Below are 16,574 nucleotides of genomic sequence, written 5' to 3'. Positions count from 1 at the left end.
GACAGCAATTTTAAAATATCTTTATGTAGTACCATGAAATCCCTGCATTCATCTTAGGACAGTATTATCCCTTAAATAATTATATCATGTTTTTGCTTTTGCAAATAATTATGGATATCACCATAATAACCAGCCCTGGATTTGGGAACACTTAATTGCTCTAGGGATCAGTTAGCAGGGATTTCCAAACTACATTTTAAACACTTTTTAACAATTACTTTTTTTAAACAGGACCCCTTTCAAAGACATCTGTCAACCATTCTTATGATACATCCAGAACAGTTATTGGTACCTGCACCTACACACAAAAATATATAAAAAAAAACAAGTAGAAATGGAGATGTTCTGGAAAAAAACAAAGGCAAAAATAAAAACTCCAAACTCCTTCTGCTTTGTTTGTTGGGCTTGATCTTGTTACCCAGAAGAGGGATGTTGGTGTCTACAAATTGCAACACAAGTGAGCTGCTTTTAAATCTCCCACATTTTCCTTCTGTGGGTGATTTATCCACTGAAAGTTCTGGATGTGAAGGCAGAGAAGAGGAACCATGTGGCCTTTGCTTTTATGGGCAAATTATCTCTTTATTTGCCACTAAATGTTCTTGCCACAAAAACCTTTCTTGTTTTGGGTCAGTGAGGTGGGTACAGCACCACATGGGTTCTGCCAGTCCCATAATGGAATATATTTGCTCTAAGTGGCATTAGGAAATGTCATTGAATCATAATTGCTTTTCAAAATCAGCAAGATAAATCAGAGCTCCTTCTAAAACAGGCTTTGACTTCAATCTAAAAATCATGACCAAGAACTCTATTCATAATTCTCTCATAAAACTAATTGTACTAAACCTCCAAGATGTAAACTTTTAGATAAAATGTAATATATATATACATATATAAAAGCAGGAGTACCCTAAATACCCTTGAAATCTGGACCTACTCCTCAGTGCTTTGTCTTCTCAGCCTGATTCAAAGCTGGTCTGCACCAGAAATCCAATCTGACAGCACAGTCAGCACTCAGCTAGAACCCAGACATGTATTTATGCCTACAGATACCACATGCCATGCCAACTGCGTTCACACTGCCTCTGCAGGTGTCAGCAGCCCCCAGCTGATCTGCCTGTCCCTGCAAACCAGGAACAGAACTTGTTACAACCCTTAATAGTCACAGCAAGCTGACCAGAAGCGATGGGGACGTGCCCCAGAGGCTACCTTGTTCTTTGTAGATTTATTTGATCTGTTAAAGAAAATTTAAAAAGAAAATTCCACCTAGCCTAATGTCTCCTGACTTCCTGTACTTAGGAGACCTTAATACTGAAAGAGGCTTGTGAAAAGATGGAGAGTTTTTATCAGGACTTGTAAGGACAACAGTTTTGAATTGACAGAGAGTTGGCGTAGATTGGATATTAGGAAGAAATTCTTTATTGTGACGCACTGGAGCAGGTTTCCCAGGGAAGCTGTGGATGTCCCATTCCTGGAACTGTTCAAGGCCAAGGACACGGCTTGGAGCAACCTGGTCTGGTGGAAAGTGTCCCTGCCCATGGCAGGGGGTGCAGCAAGATGATCTTTAAGGTCCCTTCCAACCCCAACCATTCCAGGATTCTATGACTCGAAGAAGAATTTCCTTTCAAACCTCTTCCATAAGCAAGGAGCTGGCACTTCCAATAAAGTTAAACTGGTCAAGATGATTCAAGAGCTACTTCTCCCCAAGTTTAAAAGCCCATCTCTGAATTCAGAGACTGAGAGCAGGAAAAAACAGAGGTTCATGGTGGGGAACAAGGTAAAAATGTATCTTGAAGCCACTTTCCCATTTCATTCTTACTGAAATTAACTTTGCCCAGCTCCTGAGTTCCCATGCCTGAGGACATGCACAGGGATGTGTCCTGGATTTTGGCAGCAGTTGTGTGGTGAAGGGATTCCCTTGGAGAGTTGCCAGTTTCTATCCATGCAGATATGCTTCCAGCCAGTGCTCCCCAGAATCCTTCAGGGAACTGCAGGAGCAGAAGGGAAAAATCACTTAGGAGGAGACAGAGTTCAACTTTGTGGAAGGCCAACTGTCGTTATAGAAATAAAAGGAAAAAAATTGATTTTAAATTGCATGGACACCTCATAGCAAAGTCTGACTGCTGGCAATGAGCTGAAAGGATTTAAGGAAGAGAAAAACAAGCTTTGAAACTCTAAAACTTCAGAGAAGTCTAAATAAACTCTAGGTTTGATCTCTCCGTGGACACTGATTTGAAATGGCTGCCTGGGTGTCTCTTACCTGCCACCACAGAGCAAAATCATCTTGTTTATTGATACTTACTGCAAAATATCTACAAAGGCTGTCAGCAAAGTCTTGCTTTTGTACTCAATGCCATGCTTGTCACAGAGGCTTTTCACCAGGGGAGACACTTTCCAGTAGTTGTGCCGAGGCATTGTGGGGAACAGGCTGCACAACGGGATGAGAGAGAGTTATTGCAAGGCTTGGCTTTCTCCCTCTTCAAAACATCCCCCTGCCCCAGATGATTCCCATTTTTTCCCCCAGGATGATACTCACTGATGCTCGATTTGGAAGTTCAGGTGCCCAGTGAACCAGTCATTGAACACAGACTGGTTCACGTTGCAGGTTGCGTGGAGCTGGGAGGGAAAAAACCCAAAATCCCCAGATGGTTTAGATTTTATTTTCCTGCAAGTCCAACAGTTGAACCCCCAGCAATCATTGCCCACCCTTATCTAGCATAAAAATCAAGGCAAAGTCAGGGATTGCAGCCATCATTGCCCTGAGGAATTCAACACAGTGTACACTAGCCCGGCTGAGTTTTTCATCCTTGATAAAACAGGAAACTGCTGCAAACCCACTATGTGGGATTATACTGCTGGAGGCAGGATAGATGTGAGCAAAGCTCTATTTACCTGATAATTGCCTGATAAAAAAAGAATCTATATTCTTTTTTTATCAGGCAATTTTGTCAGATTTATCTGTAGTAAACTTGCAGCCTGTAGGGTAAAAATCAAGGTATCCCACCTTGCTTCCCTTTACTTGGCCTAAAAAGGAAATTGGCTGTTATACCACCAGTACTTTTCTATAATAGGGAAGGGAAAGGGTTGTGAAAAATATGTCAAGGCCTTTCAGTGAATAAACAGTATTTTTAAAATCTAGATTTCTTGTTTACCAACTAAAATTTTAAATGGCTTGAATATTACAGAAAGGTTTATTTAATTAATGGAAGGGCAAACCTCATTAACAGTAAATCTAAGAGAATAACAACATTGTCTTTGTTCTATAATTTACACCAGCAGACCCAGTATTCCAGAAGGAAAGAGTTTCTCACCTGAGTGGACACCCAGTCTTTGTTCTTGTCATAATCAATGTTCATTGGGATGTGGTTCATTTGGGACACCCAAATAAACCAGCTACTCTCAAGGTACCTGGGCAGATAAATCCAGAAACTCTTGTCACATCTCTAATCCCATCCAAATTTAACACTAAAACACTTGGCTAAGTCTCTTCTTAAGTGAAAAAGCACTTTTGGAGTTTAAGAACCACTCAAGTTTTAGATGCAGATGTCCCTGAGCAGCCGCCACCCACCCTGAAGTTAAACTGTTTCTTCTGGACTATTTAATTCTGAGAAAATCATAGTTTCAGTTTCCATTTCTTTCTTTTGAAGCTCAATATTGATTACAAATATTAATTATGGGGCTCTGGGCATGCTCTGAGTTACCTGGACAGCCAGTAGTATATCATGAAGGTTTTAAAACCCATTAAAGGAACATACATGAGGCAGACTCGGATGTTGAAAGTCACAACCAATATCAGGTCCTGTAAAAAAAAAAAAAAAACACAAACAAAAAAACCCCAACCAAATCAGGATGAAAATCAGCCTTTGTTGATGAAATGCCTCCACACCATCCTCTCCCTTTTTCTTGAACTGCAGCTTAAAAAATGTTCTGATATGCAAATTTCTGATTTATCAGGAATATGCTCCATTCTGCATAAGGTGGGTGTGTCCCTGAAATATTCCTACTTAACCATCAATAGCTGCAGCCCTGCCATCACACTCTGAGTCTGGGAATTTCCTGGTAACTTTTATTTATCTGCTAAAAGGCTAAAAAGCCTCTTCTAAACTATTTTATTTTGCTGCAGCAAGCCTAGAATCAGCCTTCTCTATCCTTTTTCTCTCTTACCCCCCAGCCACCTGACCAATAGGAGGTGAAGGTGGATACAGCGACATTTTTGGAGTTCCAGACAGGGAAGCAGTGCTTACCAACCACTTTTTCCTCTTGATTGCAAAGTATATTGTTGACAGCTGGAAGAAGGGTATGAGGGCGAGTGGGGCCAGCACTGAAGGACAGAACAGAAAAAGAGAGATATTTGTAATTTCACTGCATCATAAAAATGATTCTTCTTTCCAGTGGAAGAAAAATTGCTGTCTTTCACTCATATTAACCTCCATGCACCCACATAATCTCTTCCTCTTTTCTTCTCATCACTTCTCCATTTCTTCCTCATTCCTGTATCTGTTTGATGCACCCCCACCTACATCTCATAACCCAAACAGAGACTTAAGGGGTAATTCCTCCTCATGGGACCTTCTTTAATGTGAAGGAAGCTTCCTGGAGCTCTCACTTCAATGGGAATATCTTTAAAAACCCTTATTTTGTGGGGAAGGAGATGCTGGTTTTAGGAGATACTCACAGATGAAATACTTGTGCTGGTAATTGTAAGGCATGAACTTCTTCTTCTGCTTTCCAAGCTGAAAAAAGAAAAGATACTGAAATATTCACAAAAAGCACAATTAAGTTTATTTCTTCACCTTTAATTTTTCACCAATTGCACAAAAAGTTTCTTAACATCACCCCAAACTTTTGTGAAAATAATTCTTCAAAAGACAAAATAATAAGGAGCTAAAGCAAACTACTTCCAGAGCTCCAGTCTGCACTGGATCAACACTGGAGCAGCAAATAAACTGGATAAACAAAAGCCCTGAAATCCACTTTGCCTATCCATAGTGTGCCTAACTCTGATCCTGCCAAAAAGCAGGAAGACATGAGAACTGATTTCCTACATTTTCACTCCGTCAAACCCACTAGAGCACAGCCAGCGGGCTCTGGATGTTCATGCTCCTACATGAGAGCTCTTTCCCAAAATCCCTGACAAAATCCAATGGTTTTCTATCAATAAGCATTTTGTATCTCCCATTGCAGGAATCTGTCTGGGGCAGCAGAGATGGAATTTTCCATGTGCCTTGGAGAGTTTCATCAGCAGGTAAAAGAGAGAGAGGCATTATTTTAAGAGGCTGGTGTATCTTGCAACGAGGCTGTTTCATCACTAAAGGATGAGTAAAAGGAATTACAAGGAAAAGGCAAATGAGCCTTGCCTATCCTGATGCTGTCAGAAACCATCATGGAAGCGGGGAGGATCTATTCAAAGTTTCTCTTTTTATGAAAGCCATAAAGTTCAGGATTAGGAAACCCTTCACTGTGTTTGTGTTCGGTGCTGGCCCTGAAGGATTTGGGTGCCCAACAGCTCTGGCAGCCAGGAGGATCCAGAGGGAACATCTGATTCACTACCACTCTCTAATGCAAGTGGCTGACTCACCCCTGGAGCTGCCTTCAAGATGCCTGTCCTTACTTAAGCACTGATTTTAAGCCTTTGCTTCTCAGGAGCAAGTCTCTCAGCATTGCAATAACACAGGACTCTCAGATTTTGGAAAACCTCAGTAATTATCATAAAATCCTAGAATAGTCCGGGTTGGAAGGGACCTTAAAAACCACTTTGTTCCAAGGCACAATCTGGGTTGTTATTATTCTATATTAGACACTTATCGCACTCTAGCTTTCTGTGACTAAATCTGCTTTTGCAGACCTCCAGGGAGAGGGTCTTTCCCAGGCTGAAGAGCAGAGGGTGCATGTTGAGGTCGGGGTCCTTGCGGAAGCAGTTGGGCTTGGCATGGTGCTGGTTGTGCAGATGGTTCCACCAGCTGGCAGGCAGCCCCTGCGTGGGGAAAAGGGCAACACCAGGGATTCAAACTGGAGAAATATCAAGGATCCCATCTCTATTTGCTGCAATTCCCTCACAGGAGACCTTGCCTGGATTTAGGGACACTCCCATCCATTGCTTAGTCCCAATCAGCCCCAGAGAACATTCCCACCACTACCTTCAGCATGTTTATCACCACAATCTGCAGGAGACGATTCCACCTGGGCTTCCTGAAGACAGAGCAGTGCCCCAGATCGTGCTGGAACCAGCCCATCTGGATCTGGGAGACAAAAGGATCACTAAGGAAAGAGAACTGCTCCATTGCAATAATTTCCCTTATGAGTCTCTGTAACTTCATAGTGTGAGTTTCATCCTCCTTCTGATGTGTCAGGAGATACTCACAGGGCTGGGAACTTCCATCCAGGCCACTGTCCACCAGAGCTGCTTCATTCCAGATATTAGTTTCATCAGGAATATTACAGGGAAAGCAGCGAAGCATCATTGCAATTAACTTCACTGTCACAACATGGAATTCTGTTGCTATCATCGTGAATAATTAATTTCCAAGTAACCAGCCACAGCAAGTCTGTGGCTTCACTGCATTCCATATTTCCATGGAAATACAAGACTGCTCTTTGAGGGATATCTGCCTTAGCAGATATTAGGCAATTAAAACAGATTAATTAAATAAATTAGCTCATTTGCACCTGCTCCAGGGGGACCTGAGCAAACTTAAGCATTCAGTGCTAATAAGAAAATCTCGTGTTCTTCCCTCCACCACACCCTTCAATTTCTCCCATCTAAGTGCCACAAATCCCTATTCCCTCCTTCCCAACACCCACAGTGAAATGGATCCTTTGCTGACATGGCTGAATTTACTAATCCAGCAGAAAACTATTCAGGGCTAGAGGGGACTCATAAAGAACCAAAAAATACCAGAGCCATCTGATAGAAGAAACAGAGAGCCAAAACTGCAGGTGAGAATGGAATATTCCTTCTTTTTGTTGGGGTAAGTGATCAAATCGGCTCATCCCATCTTGTGAAAGAGCCAGTTCCACAAGAACCCCACCATCCCAAGGGAGCAGCCTGTCAGCAAAATGAGATCTGCTGCAGGCAACAAAAATTGTGACGTAGAACGTGCCTGTCATCTTCAGCGAGATAATGGGATCTAAGGAGAGGCAATGCCTGGGATGGGAGCATTCCATTAATCCTCCCCACCTGGAGGAGCCGAGGGTGTCTGCAGCATTGAGCACCCGTCAGCAGTTTACCTGGGCAGTGGTGAAGAACACCATGCCAACCAGGAAAGGCACCAGGGATACGCCAAAGTACCAGAGCACGAGCCAGGATGCAGCATCCAGCACCAGGAGGTGAAGGAAAATCAGGAAGAAGAAGAAGTAATTGGGCCTCAGAAGTCCCATCTTCTCAATGGCGCAGCGCAGCTCACGAAAATCCTCCAAGAGGGATTTCTGTGGGTAAAGTGAATATTAATGCACTATTTACTTTGAAAATAGAGCAGAGCCAGGAACCCCAAAAGAGCCACAGAAGTTGGAGGAGATGTTCTGTCAGTAGGGGCTCTGTGCCAAAACAAGCATGAAGTCAACAAGACTTTGCTTTGATTCTGAAACATCCCAGCAAGGAGAAGAGAGCAGGATTTGGGGCTCTGGAGCTCATTCCTTGCTCCCAGGAGTGGATTTAGTGATGCTGGGACAGTCATATTTCCATGCCTGCCCATCACCACCCACAGCATCAGGCGTGCTCCTTCAGAGGCAATTCCTGCTACCTCCCCTGTTTTCCTTCTTCTTCCATGCTGAACCCTGAGCCATTCCCACCACTGGAATCTAGGGCACTCACCTTTTTATTAGACTCAAAGCTGGGTTGATCAGGTGCCAGCTCCCCAATCAGCAGAGATTTCAGGTACTTTTTCACCAGGGTCTTGTCGTTGTGGAATGCCACAAAGGCATCCTGAGGAACACAAAGGGAGGGAGTGAGAGAGGGCATGTCACTGAACACCAGAGCTGAGCCTCTCATTCCCCAAGTCTGGATTATAACACAAAATCCTGCTCCCCTTGTCCATTTTTGTCTCTCCTGTGACTCTTTCCTATTGACTGGAGCTTGGCCCAAGGAAGCTGGAGGAGTTTCAAGCACCCAGATTTCATAAAAGCCCCTGGGCGAGGCTGGTAATAAACATGAAAGGGTTTGATGAAAAACCCTTTGCAGAGGGAAACCTGTTCCTTCATCTGCTTGTTTCAGCACAGTCTGTCCCTAGAAGGCTCCAGCCAGCAGCCCTGCCCTATGGATGGGACCCAGGAGCAGGGAATGAGGTGTGTCTCTGCCATGCTTGGGATGAGGCTTTGAAATCCTGTCTGTGCAATACTAAGGCCATACAAAATAGATGCTGAAGCCTCATATTCAGCAGCACAAACTGGGTGTCTCTTATAGTTCCCTCCCAATTTCCAGAACAGGTTGATGTTTTGGGGATGTGGGAACACTAATGACACAAAAGTTCCTGTCCAAGAACCATTTCAAATCACAGTTTCAAATCAAATATAAACAATGGGAAAAGGATGAGATTCCAGATAAATCAAAACTCTTCTTTAGCTCACATCCTCAGTGGATTTTCCAGAAGAAAGGTAAAGAGGCTGGCCATACGCTTTTTTCTTACAGAAGGAGCAGATAGAACAAAATCCTCATTTTGAACAGTCTGGTTTTGCTGATTTTGGCTCTGAAAATCAGCAGGGATGAGCACAACCCAAATATTCTGTACAGGTCTGGTCAGGATCAAATCCCTGGAAGAGGACAGAGGACTTCCTTGGAGCCTCTTAGTTGGAGACAGTCTCTCTCCGAGTACTTTAGTCTAGAAAAAGTCTGAACAGCGTGACCTTTTGGACATTTGAGCTTTTCTACAGACATCTAGTGACCCTTTGTCACAGTGACAAATGAACAACTCTGTCCAGACAAGGAGGACTGGGGAAATCTTTCCATCACAATTTTGTGCCCCTCATCCTCCAGGTCCTTATACATTTTTATATCCCTCCATCTTGCCAGGAATTCTGATTTAACCCGTAAGTATCTATACTGCAGTTTGGAAACAGGAACCAGAATTCTTTCAAGCAGAAATCCTATCAATAAGATCAGTATCACAGATTCTTATCACTGAAAGCCTTTAAGTCCTGCCTGTTTTTTCTTGTCCCTGGTCTTAGGCCCTGATTAGCATCTTACTAACTTTAAGATTAAGTTTAGAGATTAACTTCAAGAACTATCACCTACTACGCACATAACTCACAACATCTGACATCAGTTAAATGCTCTGCAATGGTCTTGCCTTGTCTTTTCAAAATAGCCCCCACAAAGGAAGAAAATTCTCACTATGTATAGACTATTATGAGCTCTAGAGCAGTCAAGAGTTGTTGAAAAAAAAAATTCCGGATCCTGGTTTTAGGTAAAGTCCTGCACTAGTAATTTTTTGAGACATGTCCCAGTCCTGCTTTTCCATGTGGATTTCTTAGAATATATGGAGAAGCAGCACTTTAAAAGCAAAAAGAATTAGCAAGGGCAAGACAGAAAGTGTTGTTAGGATGCAAAACAAATCCACATTGAACCCACAATTTTGGCTACTTGTTGTGGTCCTGTCTTCAAAGGGATATAGTACACCTAGAGGTTTAAAAATACCTTTAAGATCAAGTAAAATCAGATTGTAATTATTGCTACAATAAAAACAAGTAAGATCAAAGGTCATTTTTTAAACCCGTTCACTGCGGTTAAATCCCCTGGGTGTCTATAAATACAATGATGTAAAGTGCAGGTCCTTTCAGGAGCTGGGAGAACATAGCTTGGGGACAAATCATTGCATGCATTCTGCATTCCTCGACTCCTTCTGTAAAAGTCCAGTGGCAGAAAGTGCAGGAGATAGCACCAGGATCTCAGGGCTGGCCTAGGCTCTGAAGGTCAGTGAACCTGGGAGAAACCAAACAAGACTCAAACCTCTCCTTTTGCTTCCTCTGAGATCACCAGGTATTTTTCTGCCCCAGTTTAAAGCAGGGTGCAAGGGATGAAATGTGAAAAGTAACTGATCTGGCCCATTTTGGGCTGGGAGTTAGAAGTGCTATCCCATTCCACACGCTGAAACATGAGGAATTAAGACAGGCTATGCAACTTTCTTCAAGTCAGAAAGTCTTGTCGTGACAAGAATTAAATCTCCCACAAGTTTATGCCCATGTTTCCAATGCTCAGATTTCTGCCTATTCAGAAATTCAGCATCTCCTTTCAGCACAGTCTGGGAGATCTGATTAGAATTTATTATTCCTGCCAAAAAGCACCAAATTATTTTAGATAAATCCTCTAGATCAAAGATTTTTGCAGGAATCCCTGGAAGATCTGTGTTCAAATATATTTGTAGGACTTTTCCTTATGTCCTGCAGCCCAAGGTCATCATGCTGCTTTCTCAGTCCTCTCTCTGACCAAGCACAAGGATGACCACCACCAGACAGGATTCCCCACCACATTCTCCTCCTTCCCTGCCACTGGAAGCACCTTCCTCCGCTGCTTTCCCAGCTCTTACCGTGGCATCCTGCCCGGCATAGTGGCTGATAACCCGGCTGCCCCCGGGATGTCTCTTGGAAAACTGGCTGACATCATAAACCTTCCTGTCAACCACCAGCCACTGCTCCCGGCCCTGCCCGCGGCCGTTGTGGATCCTGATCTCTTCCCAAGTGAAAAGCTGTGGAAAGGCCGGAACAGGTCCTGTCCCCTTCTCGCTGGGGCCAGTCTGTGGAGCCATCCGTGCTGGGATTCTCCAGTGCCAGCTCCCTGTCCAGGCTGAGGGTGGCCCATCCTGGCCTGCCCGTTATACAGCCCCACTCCAAGCCACTCCCTGCGCTTCCAAGGGCTGGTTGGCTCTCCTCGCCCAAACACACCCATCCCAAGCTCCCTCCTCTTCCAGACGCTTGGACACGCCCGTGAGGAAAAGCCTTGCTCCTTCTTGTTGTTTCTGAGCTGCCTTTGCAAGGTCTGACTGCTCCACTGAACACAAACAGCAATAAAGACAGAAATTTGGGAAGACAACCTGTTACCTCTAAATGGCCTCATTACCATCCAGACCCTTCAGGTTGTTCTTCGTCTTTGAAATTTTCTTGACTCTGGCATGCTAAATTAATGTGCCTTTCTTAAATAAATAATTGATTAAAATACCACCAGATCAGAGTAAATAAAGAATGCATTAAGAAAGCATTCTTTATTTCCAGTTAATTTGGCTTCTATATTGATAACAGTTGGTTTCAGAGTTTCCTATATGTTCCTGAGGCCATGCAACCACCTAATTGTTCAAGTAATTCATTCATTCATGAATCTATAACATTAAAATATTTTGTAGTAATAGCAGTAGTAATAATAGTGATAAAAATAACAATAATAATAATAGTAACAATAATACTAGCAATAACTGTTAACACCAACTTTGGCTATAAATTCAGAAGCCTATGCTTAAAGGCAATGTTGACATAACTAACTTTACTTAAACCCTACTCCTGCAGAAACCAAGCCAAAACATCTCTGATATTGTGAAGGTCTGCTGTGCAATAAGGAGGTAAAGAGCTGTAATAAAATGCAGTGACAAGGCAATTCCAAGTTTCCTATGAACTCACATCAATTTTGCAGAAAAATTTAAGCAATATAAATCAAATATTGCCCTACTTGAGATCTAGCAGTGTCTTAATCCTGGCTGGGTTTTTTTAAAATCCAAAATTCCAAGCCTTGGGTGCTTTTGAGGAAGGTACAAGCAGCAGGCAGACATGGTACAGTCTGAAGTGATACAGATGGGGTATTTCCATCATATCCCTCTGTAATGCACTACAGAGTTAAACCCTGACTTTCCCCCCTTGCCCCAAATGTTCTGTTTATGTTTCTGAATTTCTTAGGTCTATAACCCCAGATGTGGCCTGCAGTGATGCCCAGTCCCTGCCTGAAGCTGGGCAGCTGAAGGTCTTAACTATCTCTCATAACAATGAGCTTCCCAGAGACTTCACACTCTGGGATTCCAAGAAAACTGCTTGTTGTGTGAGCTCCCAGTACTGAGAAGGACTGAAAACACTCAGGTGAAGCTGCAGACTTCAGGCAGGATGGAGAGATAAAAAAAGATAAAGGTAGATAAAAAAGCCAAACTACTTTCTTGACCAAGGCACTTCAGCACAGTGAAGCGTTTTCCGTGTCTCCCGAGCACAGAGTGGGCAGTTTTCTGGCTGACACAGAACTCCAAATTATGCAATTCTAATTCTTCAAATCATGTAGCATCCTGCAAATTAATCAGTCAAGCCCCAAACTGCCATTTTAAAGTGCCTGACATGTGGCAATTGGTGAACCGCCCAAAGTAAAAGAGAAATGTGACTGCTGCTATTCATCAGAGGACAGTGATAAAAGAATGGGAGGAATAATTTCTATCCTGCTGTCACATTGTATTTTGTAACTCTTTATCTTGCTCTAAATAAAAGCTGAGAGTGTCCACGCTAATGATGTGTTCATGATCTATGTACATGGGCAGAGTCTTACCTAAATCAATGTTCAGTACTTGAGGTGGTGGCAATAAAATATGCAACAGTTTGCGCAATTTCCTGCAGATGTGGGGTTTTGTGCACATGTGAAAATATCAAGTTACTCCATAGCTGGCTGAAAGTACAAAAAAACCCTTCCCATGGCCTTATATTCAGACTTGTACATGCAGCAGCTACTTGAAAAGGAGGTGATAAAAATGTGGGTTTGGTTTCGGTCTACGAGGAGATGCAGGATAAAGGACCAGGAATGTATTGGAGTGAACAAATATGGGATGTCTCTGTCTATACCCACCGTCAGCAGCTGTGACTTTCACTGTTAACACTGTGGGTGCCAGCATCCACCAAAATGGTGGAACTAACTTTGGGAACTCTAAGATGATTGTCCTCTGTATTAACAGTGTGTATAAATATTTATTGTCCGAATTTATTTAGGATCAGATCCCATCCAGAGGGGCCTGTAATGCCCACTGATATTCTGTTAAATTAAAATCCCTTCCCAATGTGAAAGCAGAAGCTGCCTCTGTCTATATTATCCAGGTTACCAAACTGATTCCAAAAGCTCAGACAGTGAAAGGCATGGTCCTGCTCACCCAGAACAATGATTGAGAAACCTGTTAAAGTGAATTTACACCACACTCGGTGTTCTGCAACCACTGCCCACACACCTGCCAAAAAGCGTGTCCTACGTTCCCGGGAGCTGGTACACGTGCTCCCATGACTCAGAGCCTCCTTGCACAGGCTCCTGACAGTTTCCCAGATTTCCAGAAGGACACTACGTGACTGCTCAGCTGGCAGTTGCTGCCTCAGCCCTTTTATCGTCTGGCACGTAAAGGTTTGCAGCTTACACTTAATCCACTGGAGATAAATAAATAAATAAAGCCAAAAATAAACCTGGTACTGAGATACCCCAGAATATTTGGAAGTGGTTGATGATTTTAGAGGTTTTTCCAGCAAGAATTAATGATTCTTGTTTCTAAGAAAATCTTTTCCAGAGAAGATCTTTAGGTTCTGAGTAATATTGTCTTACTTTTTTACAGGGTTTTCATGGAGCCTTGCAATTGGGAACACCTCCCAAGTGGGGCTCCTGGGTAAAGCTGGGCGCAGAATCTCTACTTTATGAAGTGTAGAGCCTAACCAGAGTTGTTAGATAGAGGATAGACAGTTTTGGGTTGAACAGGTCTCCAGAATTAGGTGTCAAGGGTGGAAAAAGCTGGAAAAGTGTGACCTTGGATGAGCATCTACAAGTACACATGCACTTCCTTCTGAAAGCAGAGCTGAGCCTCTCTGCTCCATCCTGGCTGCTCTGGAGCCATGGAACAGCATCTTTGATCAAAGCAGAGATGATCTGTCTCTGCATCAGAAGGCAGGTAATTTATATAACCTAATTTATATAACATAATTTATGTAACATTTATACCTAAAATAATACCACTGAATTTATATAACATAACTATACTTCGAAGAGTTTGTCCTCAAGGGACTCTGGTGGAATTCATGGGATACTTTGTGAAGGGTTCAGGAATGCTCTGCCCTACAGTGGCTCCAAGGAAATTACCTGCATCCATCCACAGTCAGCACACACATTCCTGTGCACAGAGTCTGTTTTTCTTCCTGGATTTTACGGATTCTCCTTCAAGGCTCCCTCTTCTGTGACTGTGATGTGCCTCTTCCCAAACACAGCCAGGAAATAGAAATAATTAAAATTATTTTATCTCCAGAACAAAACTTTATGGGGAATCCATAATTCAAGAAAAAGCTGCATTCAGAAAGACCTTTGCAATCTTTTTAAGTGATAAAAAACTTGCACAGTTGGCAAAATTTTGCTTTGGAAAGGAAAAAGAATCTAGAAATTTACTGCTTTTGGATAAAAACATTATAAGGCACCATGTCAGTCAGGAGGAGAAAAGGACCAGGTTTTCCCTTTTTTAGTATATTCTGGGTTGATGAAAAACCACCCTGCATCTCAGATGGAGCTACTTACCAGGAATACCATGTCCCATGAAATGGAAAGAGAAACCTAAAGCAAAACCAAAGGTTTTTTTTATAGACAGAGTCAAGTTTGTAATGGAGACCCTGCCTTGAGGGATTTCATTTGCTCAGATATTTTAAATTTTTATTAATTTTCATTCCTTAGTCCAGATATCAATAGTAAATTAACACAGGGTTTTTTTCTCTGTGAAAACCATCTTCACACCCTTTGCAAAAGAGGAAAAAAAACCACCTGGGAAAGCCACACCTTCCCTCCCAGCTTTTGGTTGCATTTTATGAGTAAACAATAAAACCCTGAGATGCTAATTAGAATGAGGGCTAAAATTAGGCTCTGTAATAAGCCCTGTGAACCTTCTCATCTAAATCTCCCCACAGAACATTAAATTGCATTAAAACACATATTATATAATTTTTTTTTTTGCAATTCCTATGAAATAAACCCTTTGCGCCCTTCAGCTTCATGAAAGAATCAGAAGAATGAAGAATCAGAATCCCAGAGGCACTTTTGTGGCTTTAAGATCTAAATTATGCTGATCTAAAGTTTTAAATTCTGTAATTCTCCTCTCCCAAGTGCTCTATATTGTTACAAAGAATAAGACATAACATGATCCAAGTCAAAATTGTTAAATGCCTGTAACAAACCCATTTTGTTTTCTCACTCTTGCATATTTGGGGTTGGATTTTTTTCCAGACCAGGCAGCATTTTTGTTGCATTTTCTGTGCCCAGTGCAGGGCACTCACTGCTTCCAAACTTCTGAATTCTCTGGCTGCCTGAAATTGGGCATCCAGAGAAGATAGACTCCACAAAAGGTGCCCATGCTTGACAGTTTGTTTTAATACTTGGTTTGTGCAACCTTAATTAGGAACAAGGTGGCCTAAGCCAGGATTAAAACACCCACGGTGGTTCCATGGCCTACACTCAGAGCACTTTCCTCTGTTTGACCTTCCTGTGGGCCTTGGGCTACCTTCCAGCCTCTGTAATAAACGTGGCACAGCCAATATTTGGCCATAATTCCTTCTCTGCCTTCACCATCTGCCTCTGTCCTTCCTCAGCCACACATTTTGGGGCATATTCTTAGGACAATGTAAATATTTTGCCTCAGAGATGTCCCTCATCCTTAAACTTTTACATTCTACCCTGCCCACAAGGGCACCACTCATAGTTTGCATATTTTGCTACTTCTTTTGCAAAATTTAGTTTTCCTTTGACACTTTAGCAATTACTAAATTGCTGGAGTTACTACAAGTAGCAACTCCTACCTTTTTTTTTTCCATGACCTTTTCACTGTTCTTTCTATTCCCAATCAGCCTCACAGGTTGTCCCTCATCTCTCAAAAATGCTCTCCTGAGTTTGTTTCTCCCCTCTTCGCTAGGGATCTAAGTCCATAATTTTATACTTACTCCTTTATTTTGGCAACTTTGGAATATTTGCTGAAGACAGAAATACCTGTGGCTTTCTAGTCTTACATGTTTCTGATCTTCCTCTTGGATGAGGGGAGAAGAGGGAACAAAACAAAGAAAATGTCAAAACCTGAGCTCATTGCAGATCTCCACTCACCTTTTATTTTACTTGGGCAACACCCAGCATTTCTTACCTCACCTTGTTTCTTTTTCCTAACTGACTGGGAGACGATCCTGGAAAGGAATTCAGGCTCACTTGTTAGAACATTGGCACCCCTTCTTGCCAAAAAAAGTTATCATTCTATCTTGGTCTGCAGCTAAATGATGGGTTAGTGCTCATCTGAAAAAGTCTATTATGCAGGAGGTGACCTAATTAGGATAATACTGCCCACAGGCCTGCCCTGATCTCTTCCTGAGTCAAAGCAAACATTATACAAGGAATTATCACTCATAAAATTGAGTTATTCTTGAATTTTTATATTAGCCTTAGAGGACAACCTAGCACTGCTCTTGCTAATTGGACTAATTAACCTTGGTACTAAGAATTTGCACTTACACTGTATCTTGAACTGGTATTGATCCACACATCAGCTGCTGGATATTTCTTTCTTACTGACAGATTGAAGTATTCTCTGCTCTAAAACTTCTCATTTTATGATCAGGTCACTGTCTCTTCTTTTATTCGG

At 42.3% G+C, this 16,574-nt stretch overlaps 1 protein-coding gene across 1 annotated transcript; it reads right to left on the bottom strand.

Annotated features, from left to right (window-relative positions):
* Window positions 1-1,581: 1,581 nt before the first annotated feature.
* On the bottom strand, window positions 1,582-10,873 carry LOC102040846 (acyl-CoA (8-3)-desaturase-like). The gene is given in 14 exon segments (XM_005426102.3): window positions 1,582-1,985; window positions 2,300-2,425; window positions 2,534-2,613; window positions 3,309-3,405; window positions 3,699-3,796; window positions 4,242-4,318; window positions 4,673-4,730; window positions 5,843-5,971; window positions 6,135-6,236; window positions 7,225-7,422; window positions 7,808-7,918; window positions 10,515-10,775; window positions 10,777-10,828; window positions 10,830-10,873. Coding segments are annotated over 14 exon segments (1,485 nt in total). The 3' UTR covers window positions 1,582-1,933.
* Between the last annotated feature and the right edge of the window lie 5,701 nt (window positions 10,874-16,574).

This window comes from Geospiza fortis, unplaced genomic scaffold, assembly GCF_000277835.1.
Source record: "Geospiza fortis unplaced genomic scaffold, GeoFor_1.0 scaffold590, whole genome shotgun sequence".
NCBI classification, from domain to species: domain Eukaryota; kingdom Metazoa; phylum Chordata; class Aves; order Passeriformes; family Thraupidae; genus Geospiza; species Geospiza fortis.
The sequence above is the reverse complement of the archived record's forward strand: the minus strand, read 5'-3'. Positions and strand labels throughout refer to the sequence as shown.